Raw genomic sequence first — 23355 nt, forward strand, 5'->3', positions numbered from 1 at the left:
GATTCGAAACACTTCATCAAACAAAAACATCTTGCACACATCCAGACCCAGCACTAAATGGCAGGAGTATGCAAAGCATGTGAACTTACTCCCACTACATGCCAAGAACAGATGCTTACAGAGTAAGTAACCTCATCCTTGCAATTCTAGCCCCTAATTAATTTTTTTCACACTGCACATAACTGGTTTTCACAAATTTTTCCCTTCATTATTTTAAGTTTTGGCATTCATAAAACATGTGTTAAATGATACCTTAGAGAAATGGTATTTAATATTGTTTGTAAAAGTTACAGAGCAGTTTTGTAATACTGTCTGTAACCTTTGTTTTTGTTTTTCAAGTTACAAATATTTCTTGAGTATCTTTTATTTTGAAAGCAAACAAATTGTTTGCATTGCAAATATATTTTTGGGTACATTCTTTGCTTTCAGAATAAAATCCAAATCTTGTCCCCATTCTTTTGCAACTATTTACATATGAGGAGGGGCATTATAAATAAAGAAAAAATTGTTAAATTTTGCAAGCATGTGTATATTTTTTTATTGGAAATGTCAGGGGTGCAAGCTGAACTTACAACTCACTATTTCTTTACAATGCTTGTTGTAAGAATAAAGGATTTGCGTTAACTAACAACATATATCATTTTGAACATTCTTATACATATGGCTGGAATCTTGCCGTGGCAGCATACATTTCTTTTTCCGGTGGGACTATAATCTGGCAGCCAAAGGGTATGTGTTGCAGGCGATGAACCCAGTTGGCTAAGGAACAAAATTAACATGTTTTCCTTGACAACATATCTTGTGTATCAAGAGATAACAAGCTCCTACCAATGAAAAAGTGTTTCACATCACCCTTAAAAATATGTTGACTAACAAAAGGGAAATTAGAAGAACTGGCGTATCTACCACCTCTCCCCCGTGCCACAGCAGTTCAAATAATTTTAAGTAGAAATTTAACAGAATATTATACCACTGCCTTTACTTTTAACATGTTATTGTTAGCATTGTTTCTAGTGTTTTTGCTGAGCTAAAATAAAAACGTATCCTGACTATAGGTCGACTACAAGGCAGATGAGTGGCTCATGAAGAATATGGACCCACTGAATGACAATGTAGCTACGCTTCTACACCAGTCTTCAGACAAGTTTGTGGCTGAGCTCTGGAAGGATGGTAAGGGAGAAAATTATCAAATAGAACTCTAGGCAAGCTTTGTAAAATGTTTTTTCTCATGAATTCAGTCCTTCAATGAATACAGCATGGTATATAAAGATTGAAAAATTTTGAAGAATATTCTATCAAATATACTCTATTATGTCATCAAACCTTTGAAATACAGTTAATACCTGGGGGCCTTGTACCTTAGAAATGTGGAAAATACTGTATTCCTTTTGGCTAGTTAAAGACTTCCGCAGCATGACTGCTGTATGGAAGTGATGGAACAGTAGCATGTTGTTTCATTGGCATGTTGTTCTTCAGCAGAAAATAATCCACAGCAACCTTAGACTCTTCAAGCCCCTGAATACCCTCTTGGGTGATTAGTGTGCTTTGCAAATCACTATAGTATAACATAACATTACTCATTCAAATGTCATGTCCTGGGTGGGAAAATCATTGCTGGACTTCAAGCTTGACTCTACAGAAACTTTGCAGCCAGTAACATACAATAGTAGCATGCATACATTGTAGTAAAACAGTGTCTTTTGAGAAGCACTTTCACCTTATTGAAAATATCCAAACTTAAGTCTGTAAGTTAAGCATGCACTGAACTCTACTCGTACTGAAGGTCACCTTTGCTAGTATAGAATGGCTTTTCAACCCGCAGACGATAGGATGAATCCCGGACACGGCTCCAGCTTTACTATACTGCGATCACCAACATGAACATACATAACCACAGAGCGCTACCCACTCCAAGGACTGGATAACACAGCGAGATACACCCACGGGCGGCTTTTAGAGTCTAAAGGTTCTTTAACAGCCGATTCCTTCATGTGCCACACCTTCCTTTACCCACGATGCCAGCCACACGGCATCGTTAATCGCCCTGAAGAAGCCGTTGTTTGGGCGAAAGGCGTTGGCTGTTCCCAACTAATCCAAACAAAGCATACCTGAAATACAGCCACGCAAAGACTCTCTGCCAACAACTTGTTATTGTTTGTCAGCTTCCATACGTTGCATCTTTTTACTTGCCATTCAATCGTATTGCCTCTCATCCACCCTTTATACAATTTTATTAAAAAGTAATCAAAAACAAAGTGGTCTGCTGACCTCAGCAGGACACCATCCCTGTGATGGCTGTGATTCCTAATGGCGTGCAAATTGTGACCTACCTCATTATTATTCATGCGGTAGGCCTATTTGCAACCTACTAGGAATAACTAATTAAAAGATGTACGTTTTATGTCATCACACATTGCAATTTCCTAATTGTGATTTGATAAGAATTGCAATTGGGAAATTGCTTTTCTGGATTTTTATACATCAATGCCACAGTTCTTTAAATCTTTGTATTGATCAGGAGTTCTACTACCATTCCCCTGCTATTTACTTCTACCATTAAAGAGAGAGTGTGTGTATGTTGTCCCCAGGAGTAGGGTAATTCTGTCCCATATCCATCTGCAACACCAAGGCCTTTCCGCGAGCCTCTGGTGCATGGGGTGTTAGGCCCAGGGGGAAATATTCCTGGTAGTCTGAAATCCACATTATGCATCATGAGCTTTAACAACGGCAACTATGGACAATAATAAAGATGGTTGTCTTGTTGAAGTCTTTGTATGTGACTTCAAGTAGCCCTTTGTCACTGACAGCTTCCGAGCCTTTGCTGAGCCTTTCAGCTCAAAGTTGACTATTTATGAAGGTGTCGTGTTCTGACTGGCATCCCAATGATGACATCTAACTACATTTCTCACATCAATGCATCTCCTCGTCCTCAATTTCAGTTCTTGGAAGAAAAGGATGAGGGTCATATAGAAAGGGTCCTTTTTAGATGGTCTAGGGAGCTGGCTTTTTATGTAGTGTACCAAAATAAGGTACACTATGTAGACTGTCCAAATAACCCTTCCTGGCTTACAGGGCTTAAATTAATAATCCCAAATGCTCTTGTTTATGGTAGTGTGGGTGAGCAGTTTAGACTTATCTGAGGGTAGTGTTAAGCATTTGTTGTACACACAGAGTCAATAAAGAGACACATACCTAAGAAGAAACTCAAGACAAATGATAGAAAAATACCATATATTTTTATATCATTTTAGACACGAAGATAATCAGAGTCAGGTAAGTGCTTTAGACATTTATCAAATTTTACAGTAGGAACAGTAGATAATGTTATCCTATGGGGCAAACATACACTCTATAGGTACACTTAGAGACAACATGCAGGACTGTTCTTCTGGACTTAAGGTAAGTAGGTGACAAGGTCCAAGAAAGCACTAAAAGTTCATGCTTACCTGCCCTGTGGTGTCCGAGTGCTGAGGTGCTTTCCACAGTGGCAGCCTCGAACGCTACTTGCTACAGTCCATTGGGTAAAGTAGCTGTAAGAAAGAGGCTGCAAGGGTGTACTTGGGGAAACAGTCCGGCTGAACCCAAGAAACGGTTCTGCCAGACTGTTTCCCCACAGTCCACCTTTGCAGCCTCTTTCTTGGATCGAAAAAGTGCTGGGCAGACTTCCAAGGGTTTAGGGAGGCTTTTCCACATCAGGACAAGTCTGTGTCGGTGCTTGTAGGGAGAGCGGCAGTCAGGCAGTGTTTTGTGCCATTGTTGATTCTGGTCCACAGTTCTCACGTTTTCAGCTCTTCTTTGTCTTTCTTCTTTCAGGGATACAAATCTGGTGTCAGGGGGTCACCTAAATACTAAATGTAATGGTGTTAAGGAAAGTGATGGGTAGTAGCCAATGGGCTACTTAACCCTGGGTCAGTGCACCTCCCTATATGACCACTTCCTGTGGGGAGTGGGCATAACACTGTCTCGGAGTTCCTAATTCCACCAAAAACAAGCTGGTGGAACCCTTTTTTGTGGAGTGCATCAGGTAGCCCACCTTAGGGGTGTGACTAGCCTAGAGGTGCAACATGCCTACTCTTCACAGCAAATTTCCCACCTGTCCTAGTGGGCCTCAGGGCAGGGACTGGCATTTCCCATATCTGTGGGAAGCCGGGTTTGATTATCAAAGGCGTCGGGGGCTTTGAAGCCCCTGGCCTCGATACGCTAACATGTAGGGGTCTCCAACCTTTTCTTTCAAATCTCTAGCCATCCTGCTGAAGGGAATGTGAACACCTTCCTCCATAGCAGGCATTGTTTCTGATCTAGGAGAGTCTGGGCTCTCACCTGCAGAGGTCCGCAACGTCTCTGTGGTGGCAGGCTGGATGATACCAGTCAGCCAGCACACTAGATACTGGTAGGTTGTTTCAGAGGGCACCTTAAGGTGCACTCGGCTGCATGTCATAATAAATCTAGTGCTGGCAACAGTAGAAATGTATTAAGACAAGGTGTTTGATACCAAAAACCATAGGTTTCAGTAAAGCCATCACGTAGCTGGGGAACTTGTAACGTCGTGTTTTCAAACATGGTTTGCGCCATTTCACACAGCCTGCAGTAGCAGCCTGCATGCAATTTGTATGGGGTCTCTTAGGGTGGCACAATCATGCTGCAGCCTTAAGGGACCCTCTTTAGTACCCATGCTGTAGGATTCTAGAGTTACCAATAACTCAAGACTTACAGGGGTGCTGAAATGTGTGCCAATTGTAATACAATTAAAACATTTAACCCATTTTACCATGTTTGTAGGGAAAGAGCACCTGCACTGGGGCCTGGTTAGCAGGAATCCAGTGTGCATCAGTCAACAAACATCAGTACCAGTGGCAAAATGTAGCGGTGACCATGACAAAAACGGGCACTTTCCTACACAACCCCCTCCCCCAAACGAGAGAGGGTGAGACTACCTTTCTTAAGAGAGTCTTCATTGTCAAGTGGAAGAACCTGGAAAGGCCATATGCATTGGCATGGGCAGTCCCAGGTATTTGCTCCAGTGTAAAGTCCATACCCTGAGGGGAGATAGACCACCTCAATAATTTGGGATTTTCCCCTTTATTTGCATCAGCCATCCGAGAGTCCTGTGGTCAGTTTGAACAAGGATGCGAGTCCCAAACAGGTAGGGTATCAACTTCTTCAGGAATCAAACAACAGCAAAGACTTTCCTCTCAGTAGCACTCCAATGCTGTTCCCTGGCCAGTAACCTCCTGCTAATAAAAGCAACGGCTGGTCCTGGCCATCATCATTTGTCTAGAATAGAACTGTCCCTATGCCATGCTCAGCGGCATCAGTCTGCCCAATGAACACCTTTGTATAATCTGGAGCTTTTAGACTGTGTGCTGAGCACATTGCTTCCTGTGTCAAAAGCCTTATGACCGCTCACTAGTTTACTTTTTTGGTTTGTTTCTTGGAGGTCCATTCTGTGAGGGGTGCCACACTAGTACCATACCCCTTCACAAACCTCCTGCAATACCCAGTCAAGTCAAGGAACACCCTGACTCGAGTCTGGGTGGTTGGAGCTAACCAGTCCAGAATAGTCTGGGACTTTGGCTGCAAAGGTTGAAATTCGCCTCCACCTGGCACATGTATACACCAGCTCCCTGCCCTATCTGCAGAGTCTCAAGGACCTTTCCAAGTTGGATCGGGTGATTCTGTGAAGTGGAGATACAGGCAGCAACATTATCAATATATGCTGCACTAAAAGATTCCAGCCCAGCCAGTACTTTGTTCACCAGGCTTTGAAAGATGGTGTGGGCATTCTTTAAACCAAAGAGCACCACAGTACGCTGATAATGTCCATCTGTGGTGGAGAATGCTTACTTATCTTTTGCTCCTGAGGTCAGCCCAATCTTCCAGTACCCTGATGTCCAATCAAACATACTGAGAAACATTGCCGCTCCTAATATGCCAATGAGCTTATCTGCTCTTAGAATGGTTTGGGCATCTGTCTCAGTGACATCATTGAGGCCTCTGTAGTCCACACAAAACCTCAGCTATGGTTTTCCTCCCATAGAATGAGATTTGGGCGCTAAGGCTGGCCGAGGGACTCTCAGAGGGTTCAATCGCCCCTAGTTCCTGCATCTCGATAACTTCAGCTCTGATGCTTTGTTTGACTACGCCAGGCTGCCTGTATGTTTTGCTTGTGACAGGTAGGCTGTCCCCAGTGTCCACATTGTGTACACAAGGTTGTCTGACCAGGGGTCCAATAAAAGAGCACGGCATACTGCTTTAGGACTTGCCTGCAGTCAGTCTGCTGTTGGGCAGTGAGGGTGTCTGAGAAGACGACCCATCTTGGAGGTTGTTGGAGAGGAATTCAGGGAGAGGTTCACTCTTCTTCCTGATCATCATCAGTGACCATGTACATGGTCAGATTAGCCCTGTCATGAAAGAGTTTAAGGCTGTTCTCATGGATGACCCTGTGAGGGATCCTGGGAAGTGCCCTCCCCTTTGCTTTCTAGGATGGGATAGGGAACACTTATTTGTCCTGGAGGGCCATAGGTGTCAAAGGCTCCAAAACTCATAACTTCTGCCCTGCAGTCTTTTGGTCAAACCATTGCTTCTGGAACTCCTGGCTTGCCTCTAGGTTGTTGTTTGCTACTGCCATGTATTTGGCCATTCTTGAATGAAGGCCAATCACATAGTCTACTATGTCCAGTTTGGGTTTTTTGAGAGGCTTCCCCCAGCCTTCCCTAACTAGACTTACTGGACCTCTCACAGGATGGCCAACAGAAACTTAGAGGGACTAAAGCTCACTCCTTTCTGTGACACCTCTCTACAAGCAAAAAGCAGACATGGCAGTAAGAAATACCATCTCCTTCTGAGTTTTTCAGGGAGTCCCATGATCATACCTTTCATGGTCACCCCACATGGCTTTTAGGTAGCCAGACATGAATTTACTAGCTCTGTCTCACACCACCTCCTTAGGAAAGCCCACTCTAGTAAAGATACTGATGAAGGCCCTCGCTGCTGCAGGAGCAGTGACAGTTCTAAGTGGAATTGCTTAATGATACTTGATGGCATGATCCCCTACCACCAGTATAAATCTGTTCCTTGGGGCTTTTTGGGGGTCAAGGGGGCCAACCGTGTCAATCTCTACCTTATCAAATGGAACCCCAACTACTGGTAGTGGCATTAAGGGGGCTTTTGGCTTGCTACCGGTCTAGCCACTACCTTGACCAGTAACACAGGAGGTGCAAAACTTCTTTACTTTCTGGGACATACCTGATCGGTAGAAGTGGGTGATTAACCTACTCCAAGTCTTTCTTTGTCTGGCCAAGATGCCCAGCTAGGAGGATGTCATGTGCTGGTGAGAGTAAGTAGTCTCTGAATTACACAGGCAGTACCACTTTCCTAGTGGCACCAGGCTTGGGGTCTTTCGCTTCAGTGTACAAGAGTCCCTCCTCCCAGTAGGTTCTCTGGGAGCCACTGACATCTCCCTTTTTCTTGGTCAGCAGCTTACTGTGTTCTGGCGCATAAGAGCGTTACAGGTCTTCTGTCCCTGGCAAAGATCTTCCCTAGATGGTCCCCCTCAGCCTAGGAGCTTTGCCTGGTAAGGCCCAAGTTTCTGGAGCTCAGGTCCCTCAAAGGCAGACAGGTCTTCTTCCTGAAGAAAGGGGACCTGAGTGTTTTCACCCGCAAAAGTTGGTTTCCCAGACTTTTTGCCTTTTCTCTTGGAGGGTTGGGTAATTGTTCAAGGCCCTAACTCCTTTATTTCTCCCTGAGCTTTGCACTGTGCTCTAGTTTTCACACACCCATTCAAGTATTCCTAGCATGGCTTTCATCTCTACCTACAGCCCACACTGAGAATTCCAGATCATTCCCTAGTAGACATTCTACAGGGATAGCAAAGGACACAACCACCTTCTTTTGGTCAATAAAGGTCCGGTGGCCATGGGATGAACCTTTAGAATGTTATCAGCATTGATAACTGGAGAAGGTTGTCCAGTTATGTGCAGCTTTGGGGATATCAGTTTTTCAGTCACTATGGTGACATTTGCACCTGTATCCCTCAGTGCTTCTACTTGTACTCCATTTATTTTTAAGTGGCTTTTGTCTTGTTTTCTTCGGGTTACTGGGCCAGACATCCAGGGAAGCTATATGCCCCCAGAGTGACTAAAGTACCTTCAGTGTGCTCTCTGACCTCGTCTGAGAACAACAAAGATCCCATCTAGCACTCACAACCCCTGAGGGTACTGCACTTGTGCGGACATTTTTGGGAGAGGAAGAGTCCCCAGTGTGGTGTTCATTTGCTTTACAATTGAAACATCAAGCCTTTTTGGGATCCCATTTTTTACCCTGGTACCAACCCTTTGATTGGGAAGTGTCTGTGGACCCACCTCCCGAATACATTTTTGGGTCCTTTAGAAGACTTTGGGGTTTTCCCCTATGCTACATCTTACCCTTCGGTCAGATTAGCAACCCCTTTTTTTTGGTCACCCCCTTCTTGGGCCTTCCTGGACACCCTTGCTATGACCCTAGGTCAGCATTCTTCCCCAGCTCTTGGGGAGAGACTAACCCTAGATCCATTAGATTCTGATGCAGTTTATCTGATGTACAATTACTTAATAAATGCTCTTTCATTAGTAAATTGTAAAGCCATTCATAGTCTTGCACCTGATTTTCTTTCAACCAGCCACCTACTGTTTTGACCAAGAACTCAACAAAATCTACCCTGGACTGACTCAAGGTTTTCAGAGTCTTCTGAACTTAATCCTGTACTTCACAGTCGTGAGACCAAACTCTCAATCAGGGTGTTCATAAGACTCATCCCTTTGCGGATTTTGAGATCAAACATTTCCTCCTCCTGCCTATTGACTTTGCTGCCACCATTGATGGGTGCCAGGCCCATATCAGCCCTTTCTCTTTTTATGGCCAGGATTTTGTCCTCATGGGCTGCCCTTCTGGCTAGTCTCTCAAGAGCAATCTCTTCATCCTTTAGTCCTTCTCTGGACCCTGAGTTGCCGGACCTACACTTAGTAGAGGAAGCCACTTAAGTCAGTTTTTAGGTAGGTGTGTGTGTGGGCACTTCATCACCTTCTAAAGTTAATTTAGGTGGATCATTATCATGCTCACTGCCCAAATCCCACCCTTCAGGATTGTCAGTGTCTTCTGTTGCATTGGCTTAATCATACTTTGCCAAGAGCTCCTGGAGCCTGGCCATGGTAGGATGTGAGCCAGTTTAATGTTATAGATTTTACAAAGGAGCTTTAACTGCTTGGTTTTAAGCTGCAGATAAGAGGTCAGGTCGAGTTCCTGAACCATATCCCCAGTGAAAGTAGTTTTCTTGTAAAGTTGTGACCTTTTTAGAAGATTGACAACATTTCTAAATAGACTTTTAAAGCCTAACTAGCTAGTACACTTTTTAAAAGTGTAATACCAAGGACTTCGGGACTTAACGTAAGGCCCTAACACTTCAGATTAGAAAATGTTTTTAACTAAAGTCAATTGTGGGTTTCTTCGTGGAATAACCTATTGTCCAAGTGGTGTCAGCAAATGCAAAGCTGCGTATCCCAGCGCTGATCCACCAATGTAGGAAGCTGGATTTTTATATAGTGCACTGAGGTACACAGAGTCCAGATGACCCTTATTGGCTTACAGGGCTTAAATTTACAGTCTCAAATGCTCTCTGTTGTGGTAGTGTGGATGAGCAGTTAAGGCTTATCAGAGGGTAGTGTTAAGCATTTGCTGTATACACGTAGTCAGTTAATGAGTGTGAGAGGCTGGCCGGGTATATGATGTACACTTATGTAAGTGGACACCCTGCACCAGTCCAGACAACACTTATGGTGATTTAGGAGGTGTTAAACAACCATAGAAAGCTCTCTAAGTGGTAGCTGTGGAGAGCAGCCTTCAGGCTTAGTCCAGAAGGAGTGTAAAGTAGCTGGTTTTACCAGAATGCAATCTTATAGGTTTAGATTAATTGAAAAAGAACCACAGAAGGTATCTATAAAATTTTGTATTTATTATATAATACTCACTAACACATTTAGATATCTCCTACCCAGAGATATGCACAATGCACACAATACTTTGCTTAGAAATCGCATAAATAGCACAGAATACACAGTGGACACCGGGGTGGACCAAACCATATACTAAGAAAGTGGTATAAGAACCACGACTCGTGTCAAGACAATGTCCAGAGGACGTAGAAGTACCAGGGACCCAAAGAACCACCCAAGGTGAGTGACTAAGAGCCCCACGGAGATCGTGTACAGTGTGGGAACATGGCCACGTTCTCCGTACAAATCAACGAGTAAGTCGTAGTTGAAATTTTAAAGATTAAGAACCCTTCCCAGTGGACCCTGAAGGAACCCCGTGGAAGACAGAAGGTTGGAGAGCCATCCCACCCGTGGATACTCTAGTACCCACGTTTACCTACACCAGGGAAGCCGGGTGCATAGCTTGAAGTGGTGTAAGAAACCGCCGTCGAACCCAGTGGAGGACTTCAGGAAAGTGCTGCTGCTGGAGAAGGAGAAAGTATCCGATGGAATCCGAAAGTTCATTCAAGTTGAGAGGAACCTGCAAGCAGAGGGGACTGAGTCTATGTCGCTCAGGAGTGACCTGGAAGACAAATGCCCACCGATGTCGGGGTGTTGCAGGATAGCTGCCGTGACCTTGAATCAGCAGCTGTGAGGACCAGGTGACTCTGAGAAAGACCAGGAGCCTTGCACAAGTTTTCCCATGTCAGATGTCGAGAGTTGAGGGGTCGATGTCGGTTGGAAGCACCAACAAGCCTTGGCAATGGCAAACAACGTGGATGTCGAAGAAAGTGCAATGTCGGGACCAGCAAGGTTCAGGAGACTCGCCACAAGCAGGGAAGTCATGACCGGCCCGAGCAATCAGGGAAGTCCAAAAGAAACGAAGGTGACCCTCAAATGGACCCACAGGCCGGAGGCACTGGAGTGGCAAGAGGTCCTCAAGCAGCTCACCAAAAGATGCAGGCCACGATGCAAACAATGCTGTGTGGACAAAGATTTTGGTCACTGGAGATGCTTGATGTTGGGGCTACTTGGAGCCTGAAGATCTTGGTGGAAGGAAGCCAACAAGCCTTTGCAACGGCAAGTCGATGCGTTGCACAGGGGTTCGGTTCCTGTGGCTCCCACAAGGGATACTGGCCTCAAACTTGGTGAGAGGGTAGGGCAGGCCTCAAGAGCTGTGGAGAATAACCACCTGTGTTGTTGAACCTTTCGGATTCCTTAGATGCTCAGGATCAGCAGACCAGTCAGCTTAGTTGCGGTGCCTTCAGATGCAGGGAAGTGACTCACTTCAAGAGAGATTCCTTCAGGTGTCTTGGATGCCCACAGGCTTTTGAAGGTTCCTGTATGGTACACAGGCACAGACGATGCAGCAGACTGGAAGGGGGACGAAGTCGAGCCCAGACGAAGTCTAGAGTGCCTAGATGGTAGAAGTTGAAGTGGTGTCTGAATTGAATCGTGTCCCACAACGAATCTAGGGACCCACCCACAGGTAAGCACTTAAGTACCCTAAAAGGGTTTGGACGATTCAGGGTTCCCTTCCATGGGAGGGATTGGACAGCGGAGAGGATACTCCCATGTCCTTTGTCCAGTTTTGCACCAGAGCCAACGGCTTACAGAGCTGGTTTGAACTGGACTATACAAGGAGGCACCAAATGTGCCCCTCATGCAGACTGAGTGGCACTGGCAAGCACACCCACCCGGCCCCAATACACTAAATCCTGTCTGGGAGGTAGTCACACCTCCCTGTGACAGGATACCTATTGTTCTACCTTCCCCTGCTCAAGCTTGGGTCAGCAGCAGGAGGGCAGAATCTTATCAGCCATGTTGTGCTGCCCAGGTCTAGAAGACTGGTACTGGGAGCACTGAGAGCCTAACGGAGGCCGGTTCCAGTGCTTGGAATCATACCTCCCACACCTTTTATGGTGTAGGAGGTATGATTCCAACGTGTTTGATACCAAACATGATAGGATTCTTTCCAGTCAGTTTCGAGATGGTCATCGCGTAATTATGCTGTGTCCCTCTATATGGTATATGGCTGCTTCACTTACAACCCGGGGGAATGGACTACGTAGGCTGTAGGGGTGTCCTGCTCATGCAGGGGCACCCTCACACTTAGAACCAAGCATCCTGCCTTTAGGATTGCAAAGGCCTGTTATAGGGGTGTCTTATAGGTTTTAAGTGCAGTGATCTTAGATATAGGAAACCTATATCTTGTGTTAGTGGTGCTAGCACCAGCTTACACAGGAGTTACAGTTTGAATGGTCTCCCATGGGTGGCATAATGCATGCTTCAGCCCATGGGGGACCTCTGTGTACCTATGCCCTGGGTACCTTAGTACCATATACTAGGGACTGATAAGGGTGCCTCAGTATCTAATCTGGGATGTACCTAAGTGCTGAACATAACAATTTAAGGGAGAAAGCAGAGAGACTGGGGTCCTGATTGGTAGGATCCCAGTCCGACTAGTCAAAAACAGCTTAGCACCAGGCAAAAAGTGGGGGTAACCATGCAGAAAGATCCTACCTTGCTACAATGAGACACACACTCGAGAAGAAATCGAGACCAATTTAGAAAAATAACACAGATTTGTATATTTAAAATTTAACACCAAGATTATCGGATTAAGGTAACTACTTTAGACATTATGAGTGTTTACAGTAGAAACTGTAGAAAATGATAGCTGTCAGATTTGAGGCATGAGCCTCGAATTCTGTTATGTTATCCTATGGGAGAAACATGCACTGTGTAGGTATACTTACAGAAGACTACAGGACTGTTTTTCTGGACTTAAGATAAGTAGGGGCTAAGGTCCAAGAAAGCACCAACAGTTCAAGTTTATCTTCCCTGGGGTGTCCGGGTGCAGAGGTGCTTTACATAGTTGTAGCCTCTAACGCTACACACTAAACTACCTGTGAAAAAAAGGCTGCAAGAGGGACTGGGGGACCAGTCCAGCAGAACTCAAATGGGGGCTTAGATCTTGATGGTCTCGGGACCATAGAGAAACCTTTGGTTTATTTGAGTCTGGGCTGGTGAGCTCGGGTGCAGAGGTTTCTTGTCTGGTGGGTCACTGAGTTAGAGGCTCTCACGGTTCTTGGGGCACCTGCTGAAGAGGGAAACGAAACACATCAGGGCCACTCCCAGTGTGGAGCCAGACCTCTCTCGAAGTCTCTCGATGTGTAGGTAAGTTTTGGCGAGTGGTGTTCTGACAGAACACAAACAAGCCTTAGTGCTTGCAGATTGCTCCAGTACCACAGGTATTGGGGTAGGGTGGCTCCTGGGGGATCCTGGCGTCTCCAAACTTGGCAGGGAGACCTTCTGAAGCATGAAGACCTCTTGCTGGGGTGCTGCTCCCTCTGTGGACCTGGGGTCAACAGACCTCTTCACTGGGTAGCTGCAGTCAATGCCTGCTGGTGCAGGGGAGTGACTCCCCCACTCCAAGGAAGATGCTGCTGAGTCGAGGAAGTGCTGGACAGACTTCCATGGGTTTGGAGAGACTGATCCGCTTCTGAACGAGTCTGTGCCAATCATTGTCAGGAGAGCAGCAGTCAAACAGGGTTTTACGCCAAGATAGATGCTGGTCCACAGTTCTCACGTCTTCAGCTGTTTTTTGTCCTGCTTTCAGACAGACTAATCTGAGTTCCTAAGTGTCAGGTAGCCACCTACATACAAAATTTAGGGGCGTTAAGGGGAGTGAAGGGAAGTAGCTAGTCTCTTGACCTTCTGGTTGGTCACCCCCCCCCCCCCCCCACGCTGCAGCTCCGCCTGCACCCCCGCTGTCGCTGCTGCTGCCGCGGGTGGATTCGAGGCCCTCCTCCACCCGCAGGCTTCCACCTGCGCCTCATCCCTGGTGGCCAGTTGTAGCCTTAGGTTCGTTTTCATTTGCTGCCTTTTGCCTTGTGCCTGTATCTGTCTGTGCCCCCTGCCCCCCGCTCGCCGCTTTGCTCCGTTGCTTTGTGCCTGTATCTGTCTGTGACCCCTGCCCCCCGCTCGTCGCTTTGCTCTGTTGCTTTGTGCCTGTATCTGTCTTTGCCCCCTGCTCCCCGCTCGCCACGTTGCTCTGTGCCCCTTTTTATTCTGTACCCATCACCAACGTCTGTGCCTCCGTTTTTGTACCCCTGTGCTGACTTTGTGCCCTGAAACCCTTTGTTTTTGTACCCCTTTTGCTCCTCTGTGCCCCGCGCCGGTTTCCTGTCCTCCATCCCCGCCGCTGCCTCCCCTGCGGCCCCGCCCCCTCCGCGCCCATTCATCACACCCGTCCCTCGCCTCCCAGCTGCTCCTCCCTCCCCACATATGGCGGCCGCTGCGTGGTGAGGAGAGCGACCCTTGACCTTCTGGTAGGTCGCCCCCCCCCCATCCCCCCGCCCCCCCCTGCTGCAGCTCCACCTGCACCCCCGCTGTCACTGCGGTCGCCGCCGGTGAATTCGAGGCCCTCCTTCACCCGCAGGCTTCCACCTGCGCCTCATCCCTGGTGGCCAGTGGTGGCCTTAGGTTCGTTTTCATTTGCTGCCTGTTGCCTTGTGCCTGTATTTGTCTGTGCCCCCTGCCCCCCGCTCGCCGCTTTGCTCTGTTGCTTTGTGCCTGTCTGTGCCCCCGCTCGCCGCTTTGCTCTGTGCCTGTATCTGTCAGTGCCCCCTGCCCCCCGCTCGCCGCTTTGCTCTGTGCCCCTTTTTATTCTGTACCCCTCACCAACGTCTGTGCCTCCGTTCTTGTACCCCTGTGCTGACTTTGTGCCCTGTGCCCCTTTGTTTTTGTACCCCTTTCGCTCCTCTGTGCCCCGCACCGGTCTCCTGTCCTCAGTCCCTGCTTCTCCTGCGGCACCGCCCACTCCGCGCCCATTCGTCACACCCGTCCCTCGCCTCCCGCCTCCCAGCTGCTCCTCCCTCCCCTCCTGCCCATATATGGCGGCCGCTGCGCCGAAGGCACATCTAAGGCAACCCCGTCTGCGCCTGTCCATGCCTGGACCGCGCCCAGCGCCAGAACCCCTGGCCCCCGCACCAGCCAGGAAGAACGCCTCCGCTACGACGCCAACACCCTCGTCGCTCTCAACCCAGGAAGGACCCACACCTGCGCAAGGCCGCCCCGAGGCGCACCCACGGCCCCTTCACCTGCCGGAACTGCAGCTTCTCCTGCCTCAAACGCCAAGACACCTGCCACAACGGAACCCAACCAGCTAAGATGCATCCTGCTCAACACCCGCTCCGCACACAAACACGCCGTCGAACTCTGGTACCTCCTCGACACCACATCACCGAACGTCGCCTTTCTGACCGAAACTTGGATGAACGAAACCTCCTCACCAGACATCGCCATAGCCATCCCAGTCGGGTACGAGATCACCCGTAGAGACCGCACCAACAGGGCCGGAGGAGGAATCGCCATCGTCCACAAAAACACCATCAAGGTCTCAACTAACACCAACGACGCCCTCAGCACCGCCGAACACATGCACTTCCAGATCCACACGGACCCCAAGACCACCCTAAGAGGCACCCTCATCTACAGACCGCCTGGACCCTGGCCTCAATTCTGCGACTCCATCGCCGACCTCATCAGCACGCACACGCTGACCTCCACCGACTACATCCTCCTCGGAGACCTGAACTACCACCTGGAGAACAACAACGACAACAACTCCTCCACCCTGATCGACAGTCTCGCCAACCTCGGACTGAAACAGCTCATCACGACGCCGACCCACATCGCCGGCCACACGCTAGATGCCATCTTCTCCTCAAGCCCTCACGTCACCTTCAGCCACGCCTCGGAACTCACCTGGACAGACCACCACTGCATCCACCTCTCCTTCCGGAAACCCCTCACACACCACCGCACCCTACAGACCCTCCGCCGCTGCTGGAGCAAAGTCTCCCAAGAACAACTACAGACAAACCTCGCACTCAACCCTCCGACGAACCCCAACAACCCCGATGAAGGTGCACTCACCCTCGAACACTGGACGAACGACTGCGCCAACACCGTCGCCCCACTGAAAAACCCCACCAGCAGAGACACCAGCAGAAGAGTCATCTGGTTCACCCCGGAACTCCTTGACTCAAAACGCACCTGTCGGAAACTGGAAAACATATGGCACAGCGACAAGACGCCAGACAGCCGCGCTGCCCACAAAGATGCCATCCGCAACCACCACCACCTCATCAGGACCGCCAAAAGGACCTCCTATTCAGACTGCCTTGACAACAACGCACACAACAGCAAGGAGCTCTTCAACATCGTGAAGGAACTCTCCAACCCCAGCTCCAACGCCAACGACATCCCACCCTCGCAAGCCCTGTGCGACTCCCTCGCCGCCTTCTTCCACCGGAAAATCACCGACATCCATGACAGCTTCAGACCCCAGACGGCCCCTGCCGATCACACCGCACCGAACCCACCTCACCCCACCGCCCACGACACCCTGACAACCTGGGCCAACGTGAGCATCGAGGACACAATCAAGACCATGGGAACAATCCACTCCGGATCCCCGTCCGACCCTCTCCCGCACCACATCTTCAACAAAGGCAGCAATTCCATCGCACCCCACCTGCACAAAATCATCAACCTCTCCTTCGAGACCGCCACCTTCCCTGAGAACTGGAAGCACGCAGAGATCAACGCCCTACTGAAGAAACCCAAGGCGGATCTGAGCGACCTCAAGAACTTCCGGCCCATCTCCCTGCTTCCGTTCCCAGCAAAGGTCATCAAGAAGATAGTAAACACCCAGCTCACCCGTCACCTCGAAGACAACAACATCCCGGACCCGTCCCAATCAGGATTCCGCAGCAACCACAGCACCGAGACCGCCTTCATCGCCGCCACAGACGACATCAGGATCCTGCTAGACAACGGCGAGACGGCGGCCCTCATCCTCCTGGACCTCTCCGCCGCCTTCGACACCGTCTGCCACCGCACACTACGCTCGCGCCTCCACGACGCAGGGATCCGAGACAAGGCCCTGGACTGGACCACCTCCTTCCTCTCCGACAGATCTCAGATAGTCCGCCATTCCCGTACCGATCCGATGTCTCCAAGATCTGCGGCGTCCCTCAAGGATCTTCCCTCAGCCCCCCCCCCCCCCCCCCCCCACCCCCCCCCCCCACGCCTTGAAACCCTCAAGGGTATGTAGTGCGCTTCACAAATTATTGATTGATTGATTGAGCTAGTGAGCTACTTACGCTTCTAGTCACTACACCCCGTATGTGACCACTTCCTGCTGGTAGTGGACATAACCCTGTCCCAGGGTTCCTAATTTCACCAAAACCAAGATGGTGGCATCTTTCTTTCATGGAGCACATCAGATAGCCCACCTTAGTTGTGTAACTAGCCTGAAGGTGAAACACACCTACTGCATAGCTAATTTCCCACCTGTCATGGTGCTAAATGGGCCTCAGGGCAGGAGGTGGCATCTCCCAGGCCTGGGAGAAGCTGGTTTCTCATATCAAAGGCGGCAGGGGCTTTGAAGCTCCTGGCCTTGATATGCTAATTCTCTAGCCAGCCTGCTGGAAGAGTTGTGAACACCTTCTTCCGGACAGGCATTGTTTCGGACCTCAGAGAGCATAGGTTCTCACCTGCAGGGGGTCAGAAATGTGTTTGTGGTGGAAGGCTGGATGATACCAGTCACCAAGCACTCTAGATACTAGTAGGTTTTTCAGAGAGCACCTGTAAGGTGCCCTCTGGGTGCAAGTCATAATAAATCTAGTACTGGCAACAGTAGAGATTCATTAGGACAAGGTGTTTGATACCAAACACCATAGGTTTCAGTAAAGCCATCATGTAGCTGGGGAACTCGTAATGACTAGTTCCCAGTACATATACTTAAGATGGCTTCCCTGTTCACTTGTACTATCTAGTAAGTGAACTAAACAGCACAGGGGCATAGCTCCTTTTGCAGATATGCCCTCACATGTAATATAATGCACACTGCCTTAGGGCTACAAGGCCTCTGCTGTAGGGGTAACTTACATATATTATATGCTGTGAATTTGGCATTGCACACAGTGAGTGTACCATGTTGTGTTTGCTCCATTCCACACGGACTTCAAAGACAGCCTGCATGCATTTTGTATTTGGGTCTCTTAGTGGGGCATAATACATGCTTCAGCCATTAGGGACCCTCTGTAGTACCCATGCCCTAGGTACCAGGGGTACCATTTAATAGGGACTTACAGGGGTTTCTAAAGTGTGAGCCAACTGGAGTACAATTAGACAATTATACCTCGTTTTTATGGAAGAAACACTGAGACTGTGGCCTGGTTAGCAGGGACCCATTGTATATCAGTTGAAAAACTTCAGTACCAGTGGCAAAAAGTGGGTGACTGTGAGAAAGTGGCTCCGTATATACTGTTCCTTGGTAGGTACAGGGTGTACAGAGTCCACAGTCCCCCAGGGTTTGACAGAGGCTAAAGTTAGATATAACCTTACTCTTTAAAGTGGTAGCTTGGTCGAGCAGTAAGGCAGTATCAGAGGACAGTGTAAAGCATTTGTTGTACACACTCAGTCAGCAAATGGTCTCACACACTCAATAACTGAACTCTAGGCCAATGGTTTATATATAAAAAATGTATGCTTGTTTTATTTTAGAACCAACACTTGGATTTAAAATATACTTTCTCAGAATGAGATGTTTCATATAAATACTTTTGCAATATGCAATTGACTTTTGTAAACAGTTACAAGTGGTAGCAATAGGCAACTCTATTTTAAACACAACAATGCATTGAGCTCAATAGAAATTTCAAGTTATTTGCAACAGATTACTTTTTGGATTACTTTTGGAATTCCAGCACTGGATCCTAGATTCAGTCCTGGGTCAGTACTTAGAATCAAGTGATGAAAGTCGACTTAATTACTGTAATGATTTTTAAACAATATTTAGATATTTCAAAGAAAATAGTCAATGATTCCCCATGGAAGAAAATTCAAGTTGCAGGTACAGTATGTTCTCGTTACTTTTGTAATCCAGTACTGGGTGCCTAGACTCAGTACTGGGACCTTTATCCAAAACAGGTAAGTAATTACGTTTTCAGATATTATACGATTTTTAAAGAAAATTTAAAGATTGCAGAAATTGACACTTAGAAGAAATTTCACAGAAAAACAGTCAATGATTTCCTACGGAAGAAAATTGGGTTACGGGTAAGTACAGATGTAAGTATTTTTCAGAGTCACTGCTGGGCACCAAGATCCAGCACTGGGAGCTCACCTAAGAGCAGGTGAGTGTTTTCGTTACTCGGCTGATTTTTGGTGAATATTTTAAGATTTGAAAAGTCCACACTTAGAAGAAATTTCAGGAAAAAGCCAGTCAATGTTACCCTATGAGGAAAATAGAGTTATCGGTTTAAGGGTAAGTACTCGACTGGCAGAGTTGAGGTTCTGGGCATAGACTCAGGGGTCCCCCAGGGTCAGGTAGGTACAGTTGGTTCACCCTCAGCCACTCTAGGGCGGCCGGGTGCAGAGAGAGTTAGGTCCAATGTTATCCTATGAGGGATAGGGGGGTCTTGGTTGGTGGCTGCTGACTGGCAAGCCACGCGGCTGTGGGAGCTGGGCTCCTGGTCACTTACTCAGCGCAAGTGGGGAAGTAGGTAGGTGTAGAGGTTTCACTGCCAGGGCCACTCGGGCGGCTGGGTGCAGGGTGCTTTTGAGCCTTCGGGCGCTCAATTGATTTCAATGGGAAATCTCCGGTTTGGAAAAGACTGCAAGCTCGGGGACGAGGATTCTTCAGGTGCCACCACCACTTCGAGAGGTAAGTTGGAGGATAGGTAGGTACCCCGGGATTGGGCACAGGGGGCCACGGGGCGCCGCGTGCAGTGGTGCCTTTTGGTGTCGGGAAATCTTACCCTCTGTTGATCGCGGTTGGGTTGGCACCTTGTTCTGAGGCTGCAGGCTTCTTCAGAAGTGTCGAGGGAGGTCCTTGGGTGCCGGACTCGGGGTCACAGTCGCCGTGGGGTCGTCCTCGTGGTCTTTGTTCACTCAGGCACTGGCCAGGCTTGGCTGGTGCAGAGTGTGCTGGGTTCGCGGTTCCGGGCTGCTGCCAGGGATTAGAGGTAGGTTTTGAGTAGAGCCTCTACTCATGGGAGTCCCAGGGGCTTAGAGCCAAAAGGTAGCCAGGTCCTCCGGGGTTTGTGAGGTTGCTGGCCACAAGAGATGCCGGGTTGGAGCAGGAGCAGGTTCGAGGGTCGACAGGCCGGTAGGGCTGGGGCCAAAGCAGTTGGTTTCTTCCTCTTCTTAGCAGCTGCAGGGCAGGTCTTCTTTCTTCTTGCTCTTCTTTGTAGTTTTGAATCTGGGGAAGGAAGGTTCAGGGTGCCCCTAAATACTAGATTTAGGGGCGTTACAGGTAGGTGAAGGGCAGGGACCAATGGGTCCCTGTCCTGGGGTGGGTACACCCCTTATCCTGCCTCTCTTTTCTGTGGGAGGGGGGCAGTAGCCTAGTCCTGATAGGGTAGGGCTCCCCATCTTCAAGATGGCGGGAGCCCGGAGCTGTGCTTCACCTCGCCTCCCCCACCTGAGGGGTGGGGTTGGCAGGCAGGCACATCCCTTGTCCATGTTTGGGGTTTCCGGCCAAAGCTTCCCGCCAGAGTGGGGGGTTGCAGTGGCCTGGGGAAGCTCACAGAGGCGGCATGCCTTTGAAGCCTCCCCCTGCCCATCCTGGGGGAGGAGATTTAGCACCTCGTCCAGGATGTGCATTGTTGCAGGCCCAGGAGAGCAGGGGCTCTCCTACCCAGGGGTCCAGCAACATGTCTGCTGGGTGGCAGCCTCAGAGCAGACGTGGATTGTAGGTTAGGTTTAAGGGGGCACCTCTAAGATGCCCTGTGGGGTGCTTGGTACATTAAATCCCACACTGGCATCAGTGTGGGTTTAATGTGCTGAGAAGTTTGATACCAAACTTCTCAGTCTTTAGTGTTGCCATTATGGTGCTGTGGAGCTCGTGTTTGACGAGCTCTCAGCACCATGTACTCTTAAATGGCAGCACTGCACTTACAGTTCCTAGGAATGGACCTGGGCACCGTAGGGGCACAGGGCTCCTGCTCCGGTGCCCACACCATTGGCATAAGGCACCCAGCTAGAGGGGTGGCTGATGTATGCCATGGCAGTGTAGGGATGTGTGTCATGTCGACTTTGTGTTTGTCTTGCACCCAAACACTCAGCCTGCAAAGGCAGTGTTTGTGTGTAAGGGTACAGGGCCTCTAAGGGTGGCACAAGGAGTGCTGCAGCCCTTAGAGGCCTTCCCTGGTCACAAGGCCCTGGGTACCTAGGGTACCATTTACCAGGGGCTGACATGTGGCCAGGGTTTGCCAATTTGGGTTTGGTTTGTTTTAGGGAAGGAACATAGGCCCTGGGCACCTTATTGGCAGGAGTCCAGGGCACACTCAGTCAAAATACATTCAGCAATTCAGCAAAAAGTGGGGGCATACCATGCAAGAAAGATGGCACTTTCTCACACAACTACCCCCCCCCCCCCCCCTCCACCCCACCCCACAAACGAAAGGTGATGAGACTAACCTTGCCCTATGGGGTCTTCATTGTCTAAGTGGAAGAACCTGGAAAGTCCATCTGCATTGGCATAGGCAGTCCCTGGTCTGTGTTCCACTTTAAAGTCCATTCCCTGTAGGGAGATGGACCACCTTAGTAGTTTTGGATTTTCCCCTTTCATCTGCATTAGCCATCTGAGAGGTCTGTGGTCAGTTTGAACCAGGAAGTGAGTACCACACAGGTATGGCCTCAACGTCTTCAGGGACCAAACCACAGCAAAGGCCTCCCTCTCAATGGCACTCCAACGCTGCTCTCTGGGGAGTAGCCTCCTGCTTATAAAAGCAACAGGTTGGTCTTGGCCTTCATCATTGGCATCAGTCTGCACTATGAACTGCTTGGCATAATCTGGAGCTTTTAGAATTGGTGCTGAGCACATTGCTTCTTTTAGGGTGTCAAAAGCCTTTTGGCAACTAACTGTCCAGTTAACCTTCTTGGGCATCTACTTGGAGGTGAGTTCTGTGAGGGGGGTCACAATGGACCCATACCCCTTCACAAACCTCCTGTAGTATCCAGTCAAGCCAAGGAATGCCCTGACTCGGGTCTGGGTTGTTGGAGCTATCCAGTCCATGATGGCCTGGATCTTGGGTTGTAAGGGCTGTACCTGGCCTCCACCTACAAGGTGGCCCAAGTACACCACAGTGCCCTGACCTATCTGGCATTTGGATGCCTTGATAGTGAGACGTGCATTGTGCAGAGCCACTAAAACGTTTCCAAGGTGGATCAGGTGATCCTTCCAGGTGGAGCTAAAGACAGCAATATCATCAAGATAAGCTGCACTAAAGGACTCCAGCCCAGCCAGGACATGGTTCACCAGCCCCTGGAAAGTGGCAGGGGCATTCTTTAACCCAAAGGGCATCACAGTAAACTGATAATGCCCATCAGGGGTGGAGAATGCTGTCTTTTCTTTTGCTCCTGGGGCCATGCCAATCTGCCAGTACCCTGCAGTTAAGTCGAAGGTACTGAGGAATTGGGCAGCCCCTAATTTATCTATCAGCTCATCTGCTCTTGGGATAGGGTGAGCATCTGTCTTGGTGACAGAGTTGAGCCCTCTATAGTCCACACAGAACCTCATCTCTCTCTTTTCACCTTGTTGATGAGGTTTGGGGACTAGAACCACTGGGCTGGCCCAGGGGCTCTCAGAGGGTTCAATGACCCCTAACTCCAGCATCTTGCTGACCTCAGCTTTGATGCTCTCCTTGACTTGGTTTGACTGTCGATAGATTTTGTTTTTGACAGGTGCACTGTCACCAGTGTCCACATCATGGGTACACCAGTTTGTCAGACCAGGGGTCAGGGAAAAGAGGCTAGCATACTGCTGCAAAACCTGCTTGCAGTCAGTCTGCTGTTGGGCAGAGAGGGTGTCTGAGAAGATCACACCATCTACTGATCCATCTTTTGGGCTGTAGGAGAGGAGGTCAGGGAGAGGTTCACTCTCTGCTTCCTGCTCCTCATCAGTCACCATCAGCATGGTGATGTCAGCCCTGTCATTGTAGAGCTTGAGGCGGTTCACATGGATGACCCTCTTGGGTGTCTTGCTAGTGCCCAGGTCCACTAGATAGGTGACCTCACTCTTTCTTTCTAAGATAGGGTAAGGGCCACTCCATTTATCTTGGAGAGCTCTTGGTGCCACTGGCTCCAAAACCCACACCTGTTGCCCAGGTTGAAATTCAACCAGTGCAGCTTTTTGGTCATACCAGTGCTTCTGGAGCTCCTGGCTGGTCTCAAGGTTCTTGGATGCTTTTTCCATGTACTCAGCCAATCTGGACCTTAGGCCAAGCACATAGCTCACTATGTCTTGTTTGGGCTCTTGAAGAGGCCTCTC

General features: G+C 48.9%; 1 protein-coding gene across 4 annotated transcripts in view; it reads left to right on the plus strand.

The window, feature by feature from the left end:
* MYH10 (myosin heavy chain 10) overlaps positions 1 to 23355 on the plus strand; it is a 1171079-nt gene that overhangs the window by 484784 nt on the left and 662940 nt on the right. For all 4 annotated transcript variants that reach the window (XM_085616842.1, XM_085616841.1, XM_085616843.1 and 1 more), the window contains one exon: positions 1056 to 1170. In XM_085616842.1, coding sequence (XP_085472968.1) covers positions 1056 to 1170 — 115 coding nt within the window. The remainder of the gene's footprint in view (positions 1 to 1055; positions 1171 to 23355) is intronic.

Source organism: Triturus cristatus, chromosome 7 (genome assembly GCF_964204655.1).
Source record: "Triturus cristatus chromosome 7, aTriCri1.1, whole genome shotgun sequence".
NCBI lineage: Eukaryota > Metazoa > Chordata > Amphibia > Caudata > Salamandridae > Triturus > Triturus cristatus.